Here is a 20,214-nt window from a genome sequence, read left to right as displayed (position 1 = left end):
CCTCATATTTGAGTAGTGGTAAATATCTGTTTGATTTGCTTTTTTACATTTTCAGCTAGTGAATATGATGACGTGGATATACTAGGTAGTTGCACCAAAGCCTGTCCAAATTTGTCTTCTGGTAGTAAAATACTGTACTTATATATAAGGTGCCATAAATATTCAGTTTGTTAGTTATGCATAATTCTCAAGTAAATTATAATAATAATAACTACATTTTTATATAGCACCTTTCCCATGATAGATAAAAATATAATGCTTGTAACACTGTATTTTGTTTAAACAAAAGATAGCAGACTAAATTAGTTTACTGTAAATTATTGGCCACATTGCATGATCAAACAAAGAGCATGTCCTACATTTAGTGCTGTATCTGGTACTGGAAGGGAATAAGGCATACAACAGTGATGTCAAGAGTATATGAAGACAACATACAGTATTAAAGCTTCCTGTTTATAGACTGTAAGTATTTTTAAAAACTGAATGCATGTTTTAGCTAAATATCTTGCTTTAACACATTTGATGTGTTACTTTATTTATAGAATTGTCTTTAAACTTATTTAGATGTCTCACAGTTCTTGTCTTTAACTGAGCATTGATTGGCATGACTAGTTGAAGCCCACTTAGGGAGCGTTGCCCATAAGGCAGAAATCAACCCTGGATGGAGTGCAAATTCCATTGCAGGACACACTTTACACACCCCAAAAACACTAATACAATGAGCCAGGTCAGAGCCAGCAGTTAATGTAACAAGCATGCCATCTGAATGAAAAACTCACAAAAATACTGAAAAAATGTGTAAACTCTATACAGGCTGTGCCAGGGATCAGGATGTGAACCCAGAACTCTGTAGCTGTATGCCACCATTTCACAAACTAGAGTTGGTATTTTAGCTAGATGAAATACTCTTTTTATGTATATGGTAGGGCCATTTAAACTCAGTTGTTCCCTCTAGTATTTATCATTAGAAGTTAAATCATTTTAATTCATTTTTTCATCTAGTAATAAAATGTCAGCAGGTTCTAACATAACTTAAATAACATTTGCAATTATTTAAATGACAGTCAAACTTAACGTTTGTGATCAATAAATTTCAATCTTACGGGGCAATGATGTACTATAGCTCACACTTGTCTCATGAAAAACTACGTTGACAGGATATAATTTCTAAGAAAAGGTAATCATCACACACACTGCCTCCTTGTGTATGCTTTCCATAGAAGACTGCTGTGATTTCTCTTTAATTGTTAATAAACAGTTCCCAATCTTTTTCTTACTGCAGATGGTGTAGGTAATGCTGAGACAGACAGTAAAAAAATGATCATAGAAATTGTCATAGCTGTGAAATTGATAATAATGGCATGAGTGATATTCCAATAACATCCACTTTGTCTATAATTTAAAGTATGTAGCCACAGCCATATTAACTATCTACAGTATTGTGGGAAACAAATAGGTCTGTACTACAGATACTGTTTATGCATCCTTATTATTAGTGGAACAGTGGAGTTAGCATTTTGAACATGGGTTCATTATCAACAATCCCTGGCAACTCTGTATGATCTATTAAGTAAATATTAATAAGGAAATAATAGCTTGTATGTAGGCATGATGTAGCATTTTTTGTATACAGGCTTTGCAGCTCAGTGCATGGCAGATCAAGTATCTGCAAATTTGAAGTACCTCTTCCTCTACATTTTAAACTCAAAACGGGCACACCACCAGATAGTGTACTTATATCCTTTAATATACTCTTTGTCCACCTAAAACTGAGCAAACACTGCTCCAAATCCATTAAAATTATTGTTGACAACATCATTATATGCTTGATTGTTAACAATGGTGAGACAGGGGAGAGGGAACAGATTTACTTTTTGATAACTTGAGCCACTGCATGAGTCAAAATATTTGATGCCTGTGTAAGAAAAGCCCAGGGGGTCTTATATGGGGGAAAAAAAAAACAAGTTTAGACACAGTGTGAAATATATATATAGAAGAGGAGACTTTGTGCTACAGGTTTCACAGGACGAGTGGCAGTAAGAAAGCCATTCTTTAAAAGACAAAATAGGGCCTTAGCGAGTCACAAGTAATAAAAGCCATTCCTTAAAGGACAGAGCAAGGAAATACCAGCTGTGAACTACTGAAATCCTGAAAAAGTCTCCTCTTTGCAGTAGAAACAGAGACTTGCTTTTTTGAGCACTGTTAAGCTGTGCTTGAAGCTGTTGTGCTGTGAGGCGCTTATCACGCAAGCTGGTGACCCTCAGAAACTTAACTTCTGATTGGGTTGTGACTTTGGGTCTGCCAGATCTCTTCCTATTAGAGTTTCTTCCAGTTCCCAATTGCCTTTGGATTATTTAGTGCACTGTGCTCACTGCCACTTTGACTTTTTTGCAGTTTCTCTAAATGGAAGGCCTACACTTCTGAGGGTAATAATGCTCTGTTTCATTTAATTTGTCAATTACCATTTTCTTGCCATTATCACTGGAATTTACAACTTCCTACAGTGTAATATTGTCCAAGTAGTACTTCAGTAACACAGTGACACTAGTAACACAGTCTGTTCTTTTATAAATAAGGAAATACTGTATCTTCCCCCTAAATGTTCGTAATTTAGGATGGTACAAAAATAAATGACCAAGTCGTGTCAGTGCTAGATGATATTGTTCATAATTAGATCCAGCGCTTGACATATTAGAACAATCTAAATGAGAACAGGCCATTCAGTCCAACAAAGCTCATGAGTCCTATCCGCCTAATTCTTCTAAGAAAACATCAAGTCTAGTTTTGAAAGTCCCTAAAGTCTTCCTGTCTACCATTCTATTTGGTAGCTTATTCCAAGTGTCTGTGGTTCTCCGAGTAAAGAAAAGATCCTTATGTGAGCGAAATTTACACTTAACAAGTTTCCAACTGTGTCCTCGTGTTCTTTATGAACTCGTTTTAAAATAACAGTTTCGATCCACTGTAATTATTACCTTCATAATTTTAAATACTTTAATCATGTCACTTCTTAATCTTCTTTTGCTTAAACTGAAAAGGCTCAGCTCTTATAATCCTTCATAATTCATCTCTTTTTGCCCTTGAATCAGCCTAGTCACTCTTCTCTGAACCTTTTCTAGGGCTGCTATGTCCTTTTTGTAGCCTGGAGACAAAAACTGCACACAGTACTCCAGATGAGACCACACCAGTACATTATAAAGCTTCAGCATAACCTCCTTGGACTTGTACTCCACACATCGTGCTATATAACCCAACATTCTGTTTACTTTCTTCTGAGCATTGTCGGGAAGTTGATAGTGTAGAGGCCACTGCGACTCCTATATCCTTCTCATATGATGTACTCTCGATTTTTAGACCCATTGTGTATTAAAACTGAACATTTTTACTTCCTATGTGTAATATTTTACATTTACTGACATGAAATTTCAACTGCGAGAAATCTGCCCAAGCCCATATGGTGTCCAAGTCCTTCTGTAATGATTTAACAATTCTAAATTATTTGCCAATCCACCTATCCTGGTATCTGCAAACTTAACCAGCTTGTTACTTATATTCCTATGCTATCCTATTACTATCATTTATATATATTAAAAATAGCAGCGACCCTGGCACTGACCCCTGTGGAACACCACTCTTAATATCAGCCAATTCTGATAAGGTTCCTCGCACCTTCCATCACCTTTTGCTCCCTGTGTCTGATCCAATTCTGCACCCATCTAAAAACATCACCCTGCATTCCATCTTCTTTTAGTTTGATGCCCAGCCTCTCATGTGGCACCTTATCATATGTTTTTTGAAAGTCAAGAAAAATAATATCATATGCTCCACTTTAATCATATCCTTTTGTTGCTTCCTCATAGAACTCCAGCATGTTAGTAAAACACAACATCGATCTTCTGAACCCATGCTGACTGTTCAGAAAAATTCCTGTACTTGCCATGTGCTGCTTAATCTTGTACTTAATAATTCCTCAATATTATCCTTAATATTGTGGAGTGGTGACTTTGAAGCTAAGTATCTGCACTGGTATCTCTAGGGTTGCCGGTTCCAATCCCCGTCACTGCCAAAAGAGATCCTACTCTGCTGGGCCCTTGAGCAAGGCCCTTACCTTCAGTTGCTCCAGGGGCACTGTACAATGGCTGACCCTGCACTCTGACCCCAAGGGGTATGCAAAAACGAACAAATTCCTAATACAAGAAATTGTATAAGGCGAAATAAAGAACAAAAAAAAATAGTTGCTTTGATCTGCTCAGTCACCCTTTTTATATAATGGGATAATATTTGCCATCTTCCAGTCCTTCAGCATCTTCCCGGTGCGCAGTGACTTCCTAAAAATATGTGTCAAGTGTTTATATATGTACTCACTAGCCTCCTTAAGAACGCGAGGATAAATATTATCTGGTCCTGGTGATTTGTTTGATTTCAACCTATTTAATCTGATCAGTACTTCTCCCCCTACAATTTCCAAATCTTTCAGTATCTCCTTAGTAGTCCTGTTGACCACTGGGAGGTTATCCACTTCATCACTTATGAAGACCTCAGAAGACACCATCATCATGCCACTGCCAGATCTAAAACAGTAGTGTGTTGAATTGCTCGTGTATTAAAGTGACTTTAGCTGCAGGTGGAAGTCCCATTTTCCTTTATGGTGCCAAGCAGAGTGCAGCAGTCTGTTGTTATGGTCCTGCCTTTGCCCAGTCTGATAGCGGTTACGGGACATTGTATCTTTGATTGCTGGTACAACAAATAGTTCTGAGCAGGCATCAGCCACAGCGCTACTCTAGTGAAAAGAATTTAGATAAATGCCATCAACTCAGTGAGGGAGAGGCAAGTTCATTATACTAAGTGAATGTCACTGAGAGAATAAAACTGAATAATAAAAAAACAAGCGCTAACTTTTACAAGTAGCCAAAAGTTACACCGGGTATTACAGACTCAAATCAAATGTATGTTTTTATTATATTATAGTAATAATAATAATAATAGCAGCTCACTACTCAAATGCGAGTGCCCAGTCTCGAACCCAGCACCTTTGAATTATAAGGCAGCAGTTCTTACCTCTACACCATTCAAGAATACATACCAACTTCCTTTCAGTTGACATTTGAGCTTGGGTTTTTAACTCATTGATAGCAATATGTAAATCAAATGTTTTTTTTTCTTTGGTTATATTCTTGAATAAAAGCGCACATGTTTATTTGATATTTGGACTAAAGTCTTCACACATTATACACTTCACGTCATTATTAGTATAACATGGAAAAAGTTTCTGCTGTAGGTATTTGTTCAGCATTTCTTGCCTGGCATTTCCTTTTATCCTACACTTAACAGATTTTTGTAGACACGAAACACACATGAAATGCACGTATTCCAAATAATGATATACTGTATTATTACCCTATACAACTCCAGGAACCTCACACTCAGATAAGGAGCCTTGGCTTGAGCTGGGAGAAACTTTTGCCTGAGCTGAGCTCCGTCAAGGCCGGGGATGGGACAACAGGCTGCTTGTGCTTGTGACGCATTCACAACACATTTTTTTTCCTTTTTCCACATTACTAGAAATATATTGCTTTTTGATGTATATATTAATTACTGTTTATTTCTACAGGTGTCCCTTCACATATATGGCCTAAGCATTTGTTTTACTTGTCTCAAACATTAAAAAACAGCGTGCAGAACATGGAAAATATACAGTAAGAAATTATTTAATATTTGTTTTGATCTATGTGACAAGATGATTTGAGCTAATGAGTAAGTCTTCAAATAGGTGACTGAAGTTTACTAATGTAAAAGCTTAAGCCTAAGGTATACCAAGCTTCCAATGATGACTATAAGACTGCCTTTGTTTACTGTGGATCTCTTCAAGGTGCTTTATAGTTGAATTAAAGATCTCTCAATTTTAATAATGGTAAGGTTAATCATAGTTACTGCTCTGCATGTGATCGAAGTTAAATTTCTACGGCAATACCCATTTCCTCATTAACTATGTACAGTTTGAGGTAGCCTCATGCAAACATTATTGCAACATAATTTTCTGCATTTTCAGATACGTTTTCAAGATACTTTAATGTTTACTGTACTAAAATAACCCATAAACAATTCAATTAATTAAATTTGATGGTAAGAAAATATATAGCTTTAAATTGCAAACATGGTAATTACATGGCTTCATGAGGTTCATGTTGTACATATTTTTCTTTTTTCTTTAACTATTGCAAGTTGTCCATCCATCCATCCATTATCCAACCCGCTATATCCTAACACAGGGTCTGCTGGAGCCAATCCCAGCCAACACTGGGTGCAAGTTAGGAACAAATCCCGGACAGGGCGCCAGCCCACCGCAGAGCGAACACGCACACACACACACACCAAGCACACACTAGGGACAATTTTAGGATTGCCAATGCACCTAACCTGCATGTCTTTGGACTGTGGGAGGCAACCGGAGCATCCAGAGGAAACCCACCCAGACACGGGGAGAACATGTATACTCCATGCAGGGAGGACCCAGGAAGCAAACCCCTGCCTCCTCACTGCGAATTTGTAAAACAAATTCTCAAATTGATCTTATATGTTTTGTGTAGTGCTTTCTTAGAGAGAGCATTAAACGGAAAGCAGTTACATTTACTGTGATACTGAATGGACAGTTTTATCTAGTTTTTAAGTAAGCTATGATTTTTCTTTCAGAACTTAGTTTGTATTTTCTGCAAGAGACTTCTGAAGCAAAAGAGAAAGCTGTGACAATTTGAGTGTGTGAATTTACAGTTAGTCTTTATCTAATTTCTTAAACTCTGTGAAGTGCCTTGAGCATGGGGAAGGCGCTATATAAATAAAGTGTATTAATATTATTATTAAATCACGGGTGTTGAACTCCAGTCCTGGAGGGCTACAGTGGCTGCAGGTTATCATTCTAAACATCTTCTTCATTAGTGACCAGTTTTTGCTGCTAATTAACTTCTTTTGCCTTAGTTTTAATTAACTTGACCCAGGCTTCCTTAGTTGTCTGTTTTTCCTTAATAGCAGCCAAACAATAATGAGACACAAAACAAGCATCCGCATGACCAGCTAACCTATGACCATCACAAAATTTCTGAAAATAAAGAATGATGATGGTCTCGGTAAGGTTGATCTCTCTGGTCAACAAAACATTTTGATGGTGTTCTTAGAAAAAACAGAAAAATCAACAGTTTTGGAAATGTATGCTGTGGCAGAATGAGAGCAGCAACAAGCCATGGAATTAAATAACGGGTTTAATTAACAGCAAGAATCAGCTTCTCATTAAGAGATTGGTTGAAGTGAATCTTTTGGCTCATTTCACATCTCATTTCTGTTTGGCTGTCATTTATTGAAGAAAGGAATGAATTCAGAGGACTGAATCCTTAAAAACAAGGCTATTAAAATAAAGGGAAATGAAATTATTTAGCAGTGGAAGCTGGTCACTGATTAGGAAAAGGTTTAGAATGAAAACCTGCAGGTACTGCAGCCCTCCACCCCTGATCTCCATTTTATCTCCAGATGGCAGATATAATTTACTCTGCGTTGAGGAACTAAAAACAGTTTCTTTCTCTTTCAACCAAAATAAAACATCTTCAATGTCAAGTCCTTAATGACAAATGTGCAGCAAACATATTCCATAATTAGTGTGCCTCTGTGATTAATACTTTAAATGGTAATGCAGGAATACTATAAATTTGATCCCCGTTGTGTATTTACCCACAAAATTTAACTTGAGCATAAACACCCATATAAACGCAATTTAACTTTACAGGAAATATATAACACCATATTAGCTCCAGTTCAAAGCCATTTTGAAATGTAAACATTCACATGCAAGTTTTGAAAATGTGAGTACAGCAATTGGCCAATTGATTGCCAGAATATCTGATTATATAAATATATATATATAGTATATATATATATATATATATATATATATATATATATATATGATTTCACTACTTCAGAACCAAAACCAAAAAAACCCAATTTACCAAAATATAATAGTTCATATTCAAATAAAAAAATGACTGTGCCCTCTTTTTTTGTGCCTTTGGATTTATCCACCCTTTATAGCCTGATTCTTATATTTCTGAATTGTGGTTCACCTATAACTACTGATTGGTGTTTTGTTCATACTTTGAGTCTATGTACTTTTTTGTTAAAATCTGATGAGTTGATGTTTAATTTGTGACTATATATAATTTTAATGTTCTAAGTCAGTATCATTGATCATCAAAAGACCAGTGTCAGTTTGCCATCCTGTATAATGAGGTATCCTGTTCCTGTTGTTTAGCAGAGCTAGAACCACACCCATAGGGCTCAAAGCGCCTTCTGAGGTGATCTTGATTAAATCAGGCTATGTTGAAACATGACATGAATATGGGCAGCACAAGCATTACCTCAACCAAATGCAAAACATTCCTGAAATGTGTATAGTAAGGCTGTTTTTTTTCCCAAAAACTATTAAACTTCTCACTCCCACAAACTATTCTAGGACATGTCTGTTACTGTAACTTGGCTTTGTTGAACAATTTGAGTAACCACCACTCAGATTGGATAGCCTCTACATTGAACTCATTCTTCAGCAAAATGGTTTTGTATCATTTTAATAAACTGTCAGTCTCATCCTTTCAATGGGTAATGGTGTCATCAGGTCATGAATCAGGATAAAATACAGAGAAACATCACATGATCTTTGCTTCTCCTGAGCTACCTTGCTGTTAATCATTTATCACAATTCCAAATCTTTCTTCTAGTTCTGTAACTGTTACTTCCACTGTTTTTTCAATCATTTGATTAATGTAATTTCTGAACCTTGCATGGCTCTCAAAGTCCTTAAGCTGGATGTTCTGAAATTTTATTTAGATGTAGACACCACTCTCTTTTTCAATACACTGTGTTGTTTTGTGTGTATCTGCTCTCTAGGGTCACTTTCTGAATAACTCAAAATTGCTGTGCTGTATTTATAATTTCTTTGATTTTGATCACTCAGTGATCAGACTTTCTGAATCAGTTTTTGTCATTGCCTAATCTGGGTCTGGCAAATATGTATATAACTGCCTGGGAGAGACTCCTCACAGAGAATTTGACCTGGTTGCTTGCAGTGTAGTCCACAGCACCTACAACTGTGAGTTCAAGAAGATATCTCCTTTCTGTGCTAGAGTTTGTGCATGTGGATAGAGAGGCCGCTGCAGGGTAGTTTATACATTGCTAACGATAGTAATACATAATAAACGTGATAAAACAAAGGCTGGTTTCTAAACTATTTTTTTTAATTTAATTAAGTGAGGTGTTGTTAAGGAGGGGAGTGATGAAAAACAGACAGCTTAGTGCTTCTTGTGCTGAACTGACAGCCCCTTCCACTGCACCAGAGAAGCTAAAGACACAACACTAGCAAGACAGGGCTTTGTATTCCGACCTGGGTGGCACACCTTACCCTTTAGATTGACAGAATGATGGGTTTCTTGCAGGAGGGGTATTGTTAGTGAATTACATGTGGGGAGACCAACATCCATATACCCCTTGACTATTTACTGGAAAAAAGTGAGGCAACTTTGAACAGTTATGGAAGTCATTAATACCCAAACTGAAGTGAGTGTACTTCACAGTAATCATGAAAAGTTTGATAGATAAGCTATAAATATATAAAGCTATCGGAGGGCAGACAATCCTGCTGAAGCTATTATACTGAAATGGACCAACGGCTGCATTGTTAAATAAAAACACTACAGAACAAACTGGATATAGACATCTTGAAAGGAAATATAATGGAACCTCGGTATAAATATTTTCATATGGAATTTGCAGTGTAATGTATAGTGCAATTGTGTTGGATCAGTACCAAAATTTTAACTTCAGTATCGATTCCAGCTTTCGGACAACAATTCAGGAGCTGAAGCAAAAACCAGATAACAAAACACCTGCCTCCACATGCACTACACCATAAGGGTACGCTCTGTTTCAATACAAGAAGTGGTTCCTTCTTGTGCAGTAAAGTAAGTTCCTTTGTGAAATCTGCAGTGTATCAAAGCAAGAGGGGAGAGATGGTTAGGGTGTACAGTCTAGATCGCATCAAACCTTTTCCCCATTATTCTACTTACATATATTCTGCGTTGAAATCAAAGGTGAACCTAACATTTACTTCTGGTACAGAAAATGCAGAAATTCTTTGCCTGTACTATTTTAAAAACTAGATTTTTCAGTACTGTTTCAGTACCAGTATTTCACACAACCTTATAGTGCAGTGAAATCATTTATAAAGAAGAAGCAAAATTGACTTATTTACAGATGTCAGGCCTTAACCTGCCTGTGAACTTAACATAGTATATTGTTTGCCAGGTGGACATAAAGTGCACGGGGAAACAGTAATTCAACTGCCATGGGCAGGAATTATTCATCCTGAAATCAGGTGCTGACTATTGTTTACAGAGGTTTGAATGCTATTGTGGAGGTCCTGGAGGACATCATGACAAACAAATGAGAGTGGCATGTACTGACTGATTAGGTTAATGAATGTTTCACCATTCCTATTACATCTTCAAGCCAAGATCAGATAATTTGTTTTACAAGTATGGACAGACATACAGTACCTTTCCATTTAAAATCAGAAGAACAACTGCATAGCTATAGCCTGTCAAGGTGAAATAGAACAAAATGGCTTTTCAAACAATTGAACAGGCTTTGACCCAACACTAGAACTATGGTCATTTGAAATATTACCTTTCTTTTAAAATAGAAGAGACTCAGCTTAACAACACTGCATTTTGAATAATTTTGTGACAAAACATAACAGTAACTCAATATCAATAGGTTTCTGAATCTGAGAGTTAACTGGTTTGCCGACAACCACATGCCACTTGGAAAGCAATTGCTTGCAGGATGCTGGGCACTGTTATACATGTTTGTCATTTACAGAGTCTTCTACCACATTATTCTTTTTCTGTTCATCAAAATGTGGCATTTGGAATACTGCTGTTATGACAAGGGTGAAACCAATAAAATATAATGCTGCATAGATGGTGATGTTGCTGCCACATTGTCCAGGCACATCCACTGTGGCCCTGTGCACTGTGAGATTCCTGCCACATTGTCAAACCTTGTTGAAGTTAAAGCCTGCCTCATCAACATACACAAATGTGTGCAAGCTTTCACTGCCTTTGATCACTATACTCAATATAATGATATACTTAACAGTACTCTATAGCAATTATGTGCAACTATAGTAGTGTATAGGTACAATATTGGTGTAGCATTTAACATGGATGCACATTGTTTTCAGTATGTGTTCTCATTCTGAAATGTCCACAGTATCAATGCCACAGTAGACTGGCTAACCTGAGGTTGCCTCTGTCTCTTTGCCTCAGCCATGCATAGACCATTGTTGATTACATGATCAACAATAATGTAGCTCGTATTTCTGAACTTTACTCTGGGATTCCTTCAATCACTCCTCCCTTTCTCTCTACCCTTGTCTCCCTCACCCTGCATTTGTTTTTGGACCCCTTCCACTCAACATGTCTTGCCCGTGTGAGACAGCTTGCCAATCCATGTAGCACTACACACTGCAGTAACTCATAAAGGGACAGTTTATATGCTTGAGTGTAAATTAATCTGAGGATCTGCACCTGTGAGAGGGATTAACAGCATGCGCTTTCAATTGTCTTACACCAAAGAAATACCACTAGAAACATTTGCTCTATACTACTTCTCCCCAGCTTTGTCCTTTGAGAATGTATGATTTGTTTTATATGCTGTTACTTACTTCAATCAGCTAATATTTCAAGGTGACAGAGTTGGTTTTTGAGTTGACTGATGAATGTTCTAACTGTCATGATTAATTTGTCAGAGTCAAATGAGAAATACACTACACAAGGAAGAATTTGTTTAGAGTTGGCCAAAATGTGCCTCAGTATTTGCAGTTTATAAAAAAAAAAAAAAACAGAGACATGTGAGTGTGCTATGACCACATCCATTGTTGCTGTGAGGGTCTGGTGAACAGTTGAGGGAATGGCGTTTTTGGGGTGAGAAATGCATCAAATCAATAGTGAAAAACTGTAATATGTCACTGTTGTATGCCCTACCTCTTGTTCAAAAAGTGAATTGTTGATTTACAAATGGGTCTGCTTCTATAAGGGAAGAAAAAGGCTTTGGAGAGCAATGGCTTACAATATTCATGCTGAGACAATCCTCCAACAAGAAAGTTGAAAGAAGATCTAACAAATTAACTGAACAAATTAGTGTAGCAGTGGTGCCAACAGATAATAAAGGATTCCCTGTAGTGTGTACAAAGAGCTGGACAGTTTTCCAGGAATGTGCTGTCTTTCACTACCAGCAGAAAAATGGTGTTTGAACTATTTGTATAAACCATGTGGGGTAATGAGTTGTAAGAGCTATTGCAGAGAAAGGACACCAAAGGAGAGGATTTTATTGACCATGTGCATCCATGGTGTCCTCTGAAAGACTTTACATCAGGTATTCCAACTAGATGGCTACATCCAAAGTTAGTCAATTGAGTCATTTATTTCAAACAAACACACAGTTCCGAATGAAAATAAAGGTCATCAAGGACTATGCTTTCCTGTAAGACTCAAGGAGGATAAGGCAATGGATTTTACACATCCTGTATCATCCTTAAACAGTGTGACTTATTGAGGCAATGAATGAATGTTTAAAAGATCATATTAAAAAACTGACTGAATACAAGCACATAAAAGGAGGAGAAAAAATAGATGAAGTTCTGCCAATTAGGCAGTAAGTTGAATGTAGACTGAGGTGGTTTTAAAAGATAAGTACAAGCAATGTTTCCAGTAATGTAAGAGATGCTGGTATATGAGTATTGCATCTCATCATTTTGATGGTGACTGAAATGGAATTGCTGTTGTGTAATAAAGTATTTTTTAATAATTCTGGGAAGTTTTGAGTCCTTTCTTGCGTGTCCTTATTTGATACATATGTATATATCAGACCATAGTTTCTTAATCTCCATCCTGGAGGTTTTCTGTAGGGCTTTTAATGAATACTCAAAATTATAATTTTGTTTGAATGTGGACAACTGAATATTCAAGAACATAAAATGGAAATTAGAATATGCATTAGGACTAAACTATGTCATCTGCTAATGTATGTCTCATGGCTCAAATTAGAAAATGAATTTCAATTGCAAAGATCAGGATGTGAGATAATAAAACTAAAACTAGTTGTAAAATCCAGAAAAAAAAAACTTCAGTATCTGCTGTTGGTGAGTTTTGTACTATACAGTCAAGCAAATAGAGACGAGCTCAACACCAATGTCTTACAGGAAGAAACAGCATCTTATGAAGTAGAGGTTCCAATGCCAGAACAAAACGTTTAAATTTGGACTATACCCACTAATTGCGGACATAGCTAGGTGTATCAATATCTGACAATTCTGTCATTGCAGTGCAGTGCATGTATTATAAAATGTTTTGTACTCGTGGCTAAAGTAGATTACTTAATCATTTTGGCCAATGATATGTGAAACGTTCAGTTAATGAGCATTTTTTTTTATTAATATTGTAGTTTATTCAGTCACTTAGACTTTTTACTAGTAAAGTAAAACATTACACAGTTAGTTTTGCTACCCACATAAGAAATTATTCAGTTTGTTTTAAATAGCTTTTTGTCGTAACTAGCTTGTGACATGTTATGTTACTTTACCAGTTTTAACTTTTATTAAAACTAGGGGGTTTCGTCCCCTGCTCGCTTTGCTCCATCGTTGTGAAAAGGGTGGCTGACAAGGCCGCTCCTCTGTAACCCCTCTTACACGGTGATACGATGGGAAACAAATCCAGTTTTGTTTTTTCCTCCTCTTTGCTCCATCAGCTGCTGACTTGCTGCTGCTGCCACCGTGCCGCATGAATTGCACTTCATTTCTCTACCCCTAACTCCCGTTCCGACGCTACGTGCCGTTGTGAAGAGGGGGGCTGAATGCATCCCAAGGAGACGCGGTCGCTCCTCTGAAACCCCTCTTAAACAGTGATACAATGGGAAACAAATAACAGTTGTTTTTTTACCTCCTCTTTCCTCGATCAGCTGCTGGCTTGCTGCTGCTGCAGTGCTGCATGATCTGCGTTTCGTCTCTGTTATCCCCCAGACATCCTGAAACACTATTCTATCTCTTTTCGCTGTTCCATTATTTCACAGAGTATTATTTTCCTTTTGTTTGCACTAATGCAATCTATACGCCCCCATTTTTTTTTACTTTTGTGCTTTCCTACTTCGATTATCTCTAATCTGCTCTGCATGTGTATCACGGGACTTGCTTCCAAAGGTTGTAAGTATGACATGATTTGACTGTCTCGCGGGACGTGAAAGTGTCTCTATCTCTCTTCAAAAGATCATGTCTTGTTGCAGGTTTTTTTTTTTTTTTAATAATAGAGTGATGTTGAAAACATGCATATTTATTTTAAACACTGTGTTATTGTACTCTTATTTTACACTTTTAACCTAATGTGTTTGAACATTATTTTACCCATGTGCAAGCAATGCACATTACACCAATTTTATCATGCTGCAAATTCTTTTCAAGTCCTTTTCAATGCAAAATAAAACATTTTCAGATTCAAATATATTTGTTAATATACATAAATTCAAATTCTGAGCCCATTTGATAGTTGTATACTAGGGCTAAATGTTTTTCGATCCAATCAGTTTCTTTATTTGATATTCGATTTTGCTGTTAACACAACATTTTAAGTGTAGTAATTAAATGGGGCATTCATAAAAAAGGAATACTGTATTGGGAACTCCTAATTCTTTGAAATTGAACATAGCGCTGAATGGAAGTAGGCAACAATCATGCTTAAGTGTTTTATCAAGCAGCCAAGTAACCATTTAGCCAAATGACAAGAATTTGAAGCCTTTCCTTCTGCTTTAACTTGTGGCTTTCAATCAAAACCCTATTTCATGAGTGAGTATGGTATGAAAAAATTGTTTATTTTATGGCTTATATTCTTACTTTGAGTGTATTGCCTGAAGTGACATATAATTCCTCATAATTGTCAGTTCCTTCTGTTTCAGGCAACACTGTACTTTGTTCCATATGAGTCCTAGTCTGGTTTTTAAATTCTTATTTCACCATGTGTTGCCAGATCATCATGATCTTATTTTTTCCATTCTGATGATAGCAGCCAAGACATCTGTCAAATTAAATTGATAAATTAAGGGGGCTCATTTTAATTGAAAAGTCAAACATTCAGAGCAGTCAGAGTTTTAGAATCTGGCAGACAGCATCAGGAGACGTACTTTGGGCAAAGAAAACCATTACCCTATCACTATCTTGCAGTCTTTTAACATTGCATAATTAGTCTATTTTCATAGATATTACTATATCTCTTTGGGTTCTCCTCTCAGCAGCATGGACTACCTGAAATTGGAGTTAAAAGACCAGACATTAGATACATTTACACTGGTATTTCAGTACTACCAAAATATAGTATTAATGTTTGATCAGGATTGTGTCACAGTCAAGCATTTGTGGTATGGATCTAAATTTTCTCTTTTGTTGGGTAATACAATTCTACATCTGTCATATCTGGCACTCTGTGTTCCTTCTCAGTGTAATTAATGTACTGAATTAAACCACATACCCTAAAACCTTCAGAGTTTCTCTATTTTTACCACTTTTTAAAATATTTTTGTGCTTATCACCACACAACGTTTTTTATGCTATCTTTCCACAATTTAAACACCCAGCAATGAATTAGTAAAGGGACATAATTTATTGAGGATCCACAGATGCATCTCACATCTTAAACTGGAATATTTTTATCTCAACAATATACACACAAGATCTATATCAGTTACAGATGTTCTTATTGATGCTCTCTTATTATGCAAATTGTATGTCAGCTGCTTTGCTCTTTTTTTTAACCTGTGATCACAAAGGGTCAAAGAAATAGACAATACACTTTTTTACACAAATTTGCTAATTGATTTGGTCTCAGAAACACAGTCAGTGGTGGGTATAAAACTAAGAACATTGTGGCCTGAAGTTTATGATTTATCAACTTTCTGACAAAATGTAGTAAATAAGACATTTTTAATTTAAACTTAGAAAAATGTTTTATCAGAGATAAATCTACAGTTTTTTTGTATCTTTGTATTTTTTCCCAGATCTCATAAGGGAGTATTTGAGAACTGGTTTTTGCTAGTCCATTGTGGAGACTGGGTGGATATTGCTGCACAGCAGCTAATTACTTTGCAAATTCAGCCTTCAGATTCTCTGCTGTGGCTTTTAGCATTTTACCACCACCCTAACAACAAAAACCAACAGAGAACAAAATTACAGGTAGGTAATTTACAGTTGGGCTTGTATGAATTTTATAGGGAATATATACTGTACATTGTATCTGTAAATTGTTTTATTTCTAAGTCAAGGGGCCACTCTTACAGAATTAGCATTAATCCTGTGTTTATTTGGGTTTTCATAGTGTGTACAGGTAACCTTACTTAATGTTTCTAAACCAGTCCTATAATTTGCTGTAACAATCAGTGTTTACTTTTTATGTAGTAGCAATAATACAATACTTCATTAAAAAAGCTAACAAGATTATCCTGCAGTGGTCTGGTGTCCTTTCTAGAACTGGTTCTCTTATATCAAAAGATGCTTAAGCTCCAGCTCCCACATCTCTAGTGGGGAAATAAGATAAATTGATGAGATTTTTAGCATTTAGACCACATTATTTATTAAATGTAGCTCAATAAATTTTAATATTTAAAGATGTAAATTTTGTTTTTAATGTAAATGGTAGAGAATCTTGATACTGAAAATATGGAAATACGTTTAACAAAAAGTCAAAAAATGTATTGAATGCATTTTATATTACATATTATTATGACTGCAAAAACAAACGTACTTAAGCGCTCTGCTGCTTTGAAACTGTTAATTTTTCTGAAATATCCCTAGCTCCATTTATATTAGCCAGAGTTAAAACAAGGTGTACTTGGTAGAGTGATATGGGAAAATGCACCTTCAAAACAGTGTCATGTGGTATTTACTAGGTTTTGCCCAGATAAAACATGCTTATCTATACAAGGGTTAAAATATCTAAAATCATTCTTTCACAAGTGTAATGAAATCGTTACTAGCACTTTACTTACACTTTATTTTTAGAAAACTATATACTATTATCATAAAAGTGTATCAGGGGCCATCAACTTTCTGTTGATAAGTGCATTCAAATTACACAGCAAAAAGTAGGCAATAAATTTAATTGATGGTCATTTAGAGAGACTTCCTTTTGGTAACTAAATATGATTCTTTTATAAATGGTTTCAGTTAAAATGAATACCAATAAATATATGACATATTTCTGTACCATTACCCAGTTCTTCATTAAAGTTTTAGCCCTTCAAGTTTGGTTTCCCTGGTATAGTTTTTCATATGTATTGTAAGTTATATTAACTACCCACACATTAGTAAAGTTCCTTGAGGAGTTAGAAAGGAATGGTATCTGTTATGCCATAGCACCCTTTTCCTTTTTTTACCATCTTTTAAAGTTGACTCTGACAAAGAAGTTTTACTTATAACTTTTAAACTTACTAATTGATTATTTTTTGAATGGGTATACACTTCGATGTGTATTTGATTGCAATTTTCTAAAAAAGTTCACAGTCAAAGAAAAGTATGAGGTTTATGTTAAAAAAGAAACTTTATTAAAAATGAATGCATGGTAATGATAAAAAATATTAGCTTGATGTAACTATCACCTAATTATATTTGAGTATTCTATGTTATATCGGACATGCTTTATCTTTGAAAAAAATGTTTATATTAAAGTAGTGATTCATTTACCAAACAGTAACATCTGTTAGAAACAAATATATCTGACATTTATTTGTGCCAACTTTTAATAGAAATATACTTTAATGGTTTTTGCCTAATTCACAAAAAATTGTCAACTCATGTATACATGTCAAATTAATGTCTGTAATAAATAATAAATGTTTTGTTTGCAGTTTTCTTTTTGTTTGAAAAATGTTACTAGTATACAATATAGGAAAATACAAACAGCAGAGTTGTATTATTTATTGTGTATTTTTAGCATTAAATGTTAAAATATAAATACAATGTTCATTTGTATGTACTCATTTTCATGTACAGGGTGAGTCAGAATTATGTTAACAATAATGGCACTGCTATGTACACACTTATGTACAATTTTTGTGGACAATTTATGTGCCACATATGGTGCATGTGTTGAACATGATGGCGGACAGGTTGAGACATTCCTGTAAATCATCTTGCACATATGAAATATGTTGTGTGAATAAATTGTTTCCGCCGTTCAAATGTTAACATCATTTTGACTCGCCCTGTATTTGCATTTTATACTATTTCTGTGCATTACATTTATTTTGTATTAAATATTTATTTTCTGACACTTCATATCCCATCCTCTACATAATCAATGGTTGCTTAGATTTTTCCAGTTCAGTAATTTATTTTTAATTATTATTGTGCAGTTTTTCTTAAGGCAATTTTTTATTATGATATGTACTTATTTTAGCATAATTGCCAAATCTAAACTTGTTTGAGCTATAAAATGAGAAACAGCTTTAGGGAACCCTTTTTTTTTTAAACCAGCTCATTGTTTAAGGTCAGATTGCAAAATGATGGAAATGTATTGATCTGTCTGAGAGATCTCTACTTAAGAAGGATATTCTAGCCCTTTTCCCATAGTGCACATGTTCCCACTGCAGAGGAAAATAGTTTATTTCCTTTTCTGAAAAAGAGAACAATCCCTGCTAGTTGCCTCAAACATTCATTTTCACTCCATCAAGCACTCAGACCATGCAATTTATTTATGAATGATACTAAGATGTGTTTTAGTTAATTTACTGTCATTATGTAGGTTGAATCATTCTAAAGGACTACTGTTACTTGTGACTAATCCTGTTCAATTCTGTGCAGGCACATGCAAGGACAGTTTCTGATCATTTGAGGACACTTTTCAGATGTGCAGATCTCTGTGTCACACAACTTCAGATGGCTTTATCTTTTTGTGCAGAAAATCCTCTACACATTCATACCACAAATCTTATCAATCAGCTGCTGTTAAATTTCCTAGTCTTTTCTAATGGTGGCCATAAAATTGCAAAGGATGTGATCCAAAAGGTAAAAATGATTAATGATTTTGATAGTAGCAATTCTGAATAATACATTTACTATTCTTTGCTTGTTTTGAGAATAATATTGCACAGAAATCTGTAAGGGTTAGTGGTCAGCTGTCTTTCTTAAAGTGTTTTATATTAAATGAAATGTACTCATCTGCAAAATTCACAGTAACTATTCAATTGAATTGTCAATATCAAAAAATGTTTTTCTGCAAAGGCCAGATTTTGCCTTAAATTTGGCACCTTTTCCGACCAATAAAAGTGAAGACAATCCTTCCCCCCCCCAACCTCCAAAAAGCTCCCATATATCCTATAATATTTTTCTCAAATCTCGCAAAGTCTCCTCTGGTTGTGTAACTATGGTAAAGGTTTCTTGTTTGACTGGCAGCATTTTTCCTTTTTTTTAAAGACTGAAATGTTCTGAGAAGGATGTAGCTTCTCCACAACTACTGATGCAGTAAATGTTTTCTTTTCTCCAAAGTATATCTAGAAGATTGTTTTTCATTTTTTTTTCTTCCATCTGCTCTATAATTAGTCAAAAATCTGTCACTTTGAGCTCTTTAATTTCTGTCTGTAGCTTATCTTTAATCAGAGAGTGATATTAACGTCCCAGTTCAGAATCAAGAATTGCAAAAATATGCATTAAGAGTATTTTAGTAGTGTTTTTTGTTAAATCTAGAGTGCCAAAGGCTAGGATACTACCTTTAAGACTGTCAGCGGAAAGCAGAAAGTGCCAATCGCCTTCTTCTTATTAATAATAATAATAGTAATATATTTTTATATAGAACCTTTCCCATGCTCAAGGTGCTTTTACACACACAAAGGATAATTACATACAGTACGTACTAATTGTACCACTTTTAACAAAATGTTGCCTTGTAAATAAGAATTTTCAATAAACTCACACAATTTAACCCATATATGTTTATTTAGTATTTATTAAAAGACAGGATGAAATCATTTATTGAGAACAGACCATTCAGCCCAGTTAGCTTGTTATTCCCTTGGCAGCAAATATTTCCAAAATGTAGTGAAGATTTGAAGTTCCCCAGGGTGCTACATGCCTTGATAATTTGT

At 35.4% G+C, this 20,214-nt stretch overlaps 1 protein-coding gene across 1 annotated transcript in view; it reads left to right on the top strand.

Moving 5' to 3' along the window:
• The window catches only part of fancc (FA complementation group C), a 107,117-nt gene that overhangs the window by 83,080 nt on the left and 3,823 nt on the right, over positions 1-20,214 (top strand). The window contains exons 12-14 of the mRNA XM_039758851.1: positions 5,609-5,693; positions 16,135-16,309; positions 18,935-19,138. Of these exons, the coding sequence (XP_039614785.1) occupies positions 5,609-5,693; positions 16,135-16,309; positions 18,935-19,138 (464 nt within the window). The remainder of the gene's footprint in view (positions 1-5,608; positions 5,694-16,134; positions 16,310-18,934; positions 19,139-20,214) is intronic.

This window comes from Polypterus senegalus, chromosome 7 (genome assembly GCF_016835505.1).
Source record: "Polypterus senegalus isolate Bchr_013 chromosome 7, ASM1683550v1, whole genome shotgun sequence".
NCBI lineage: Eukaryota > Metazoa > Chordata > Cladistia > Polypteriformes > Polypteridae > Polypterus > Polypterus senegalus.
This window is presented reverse-complemented; position numbering and strand designations above follow the sequence as displayed.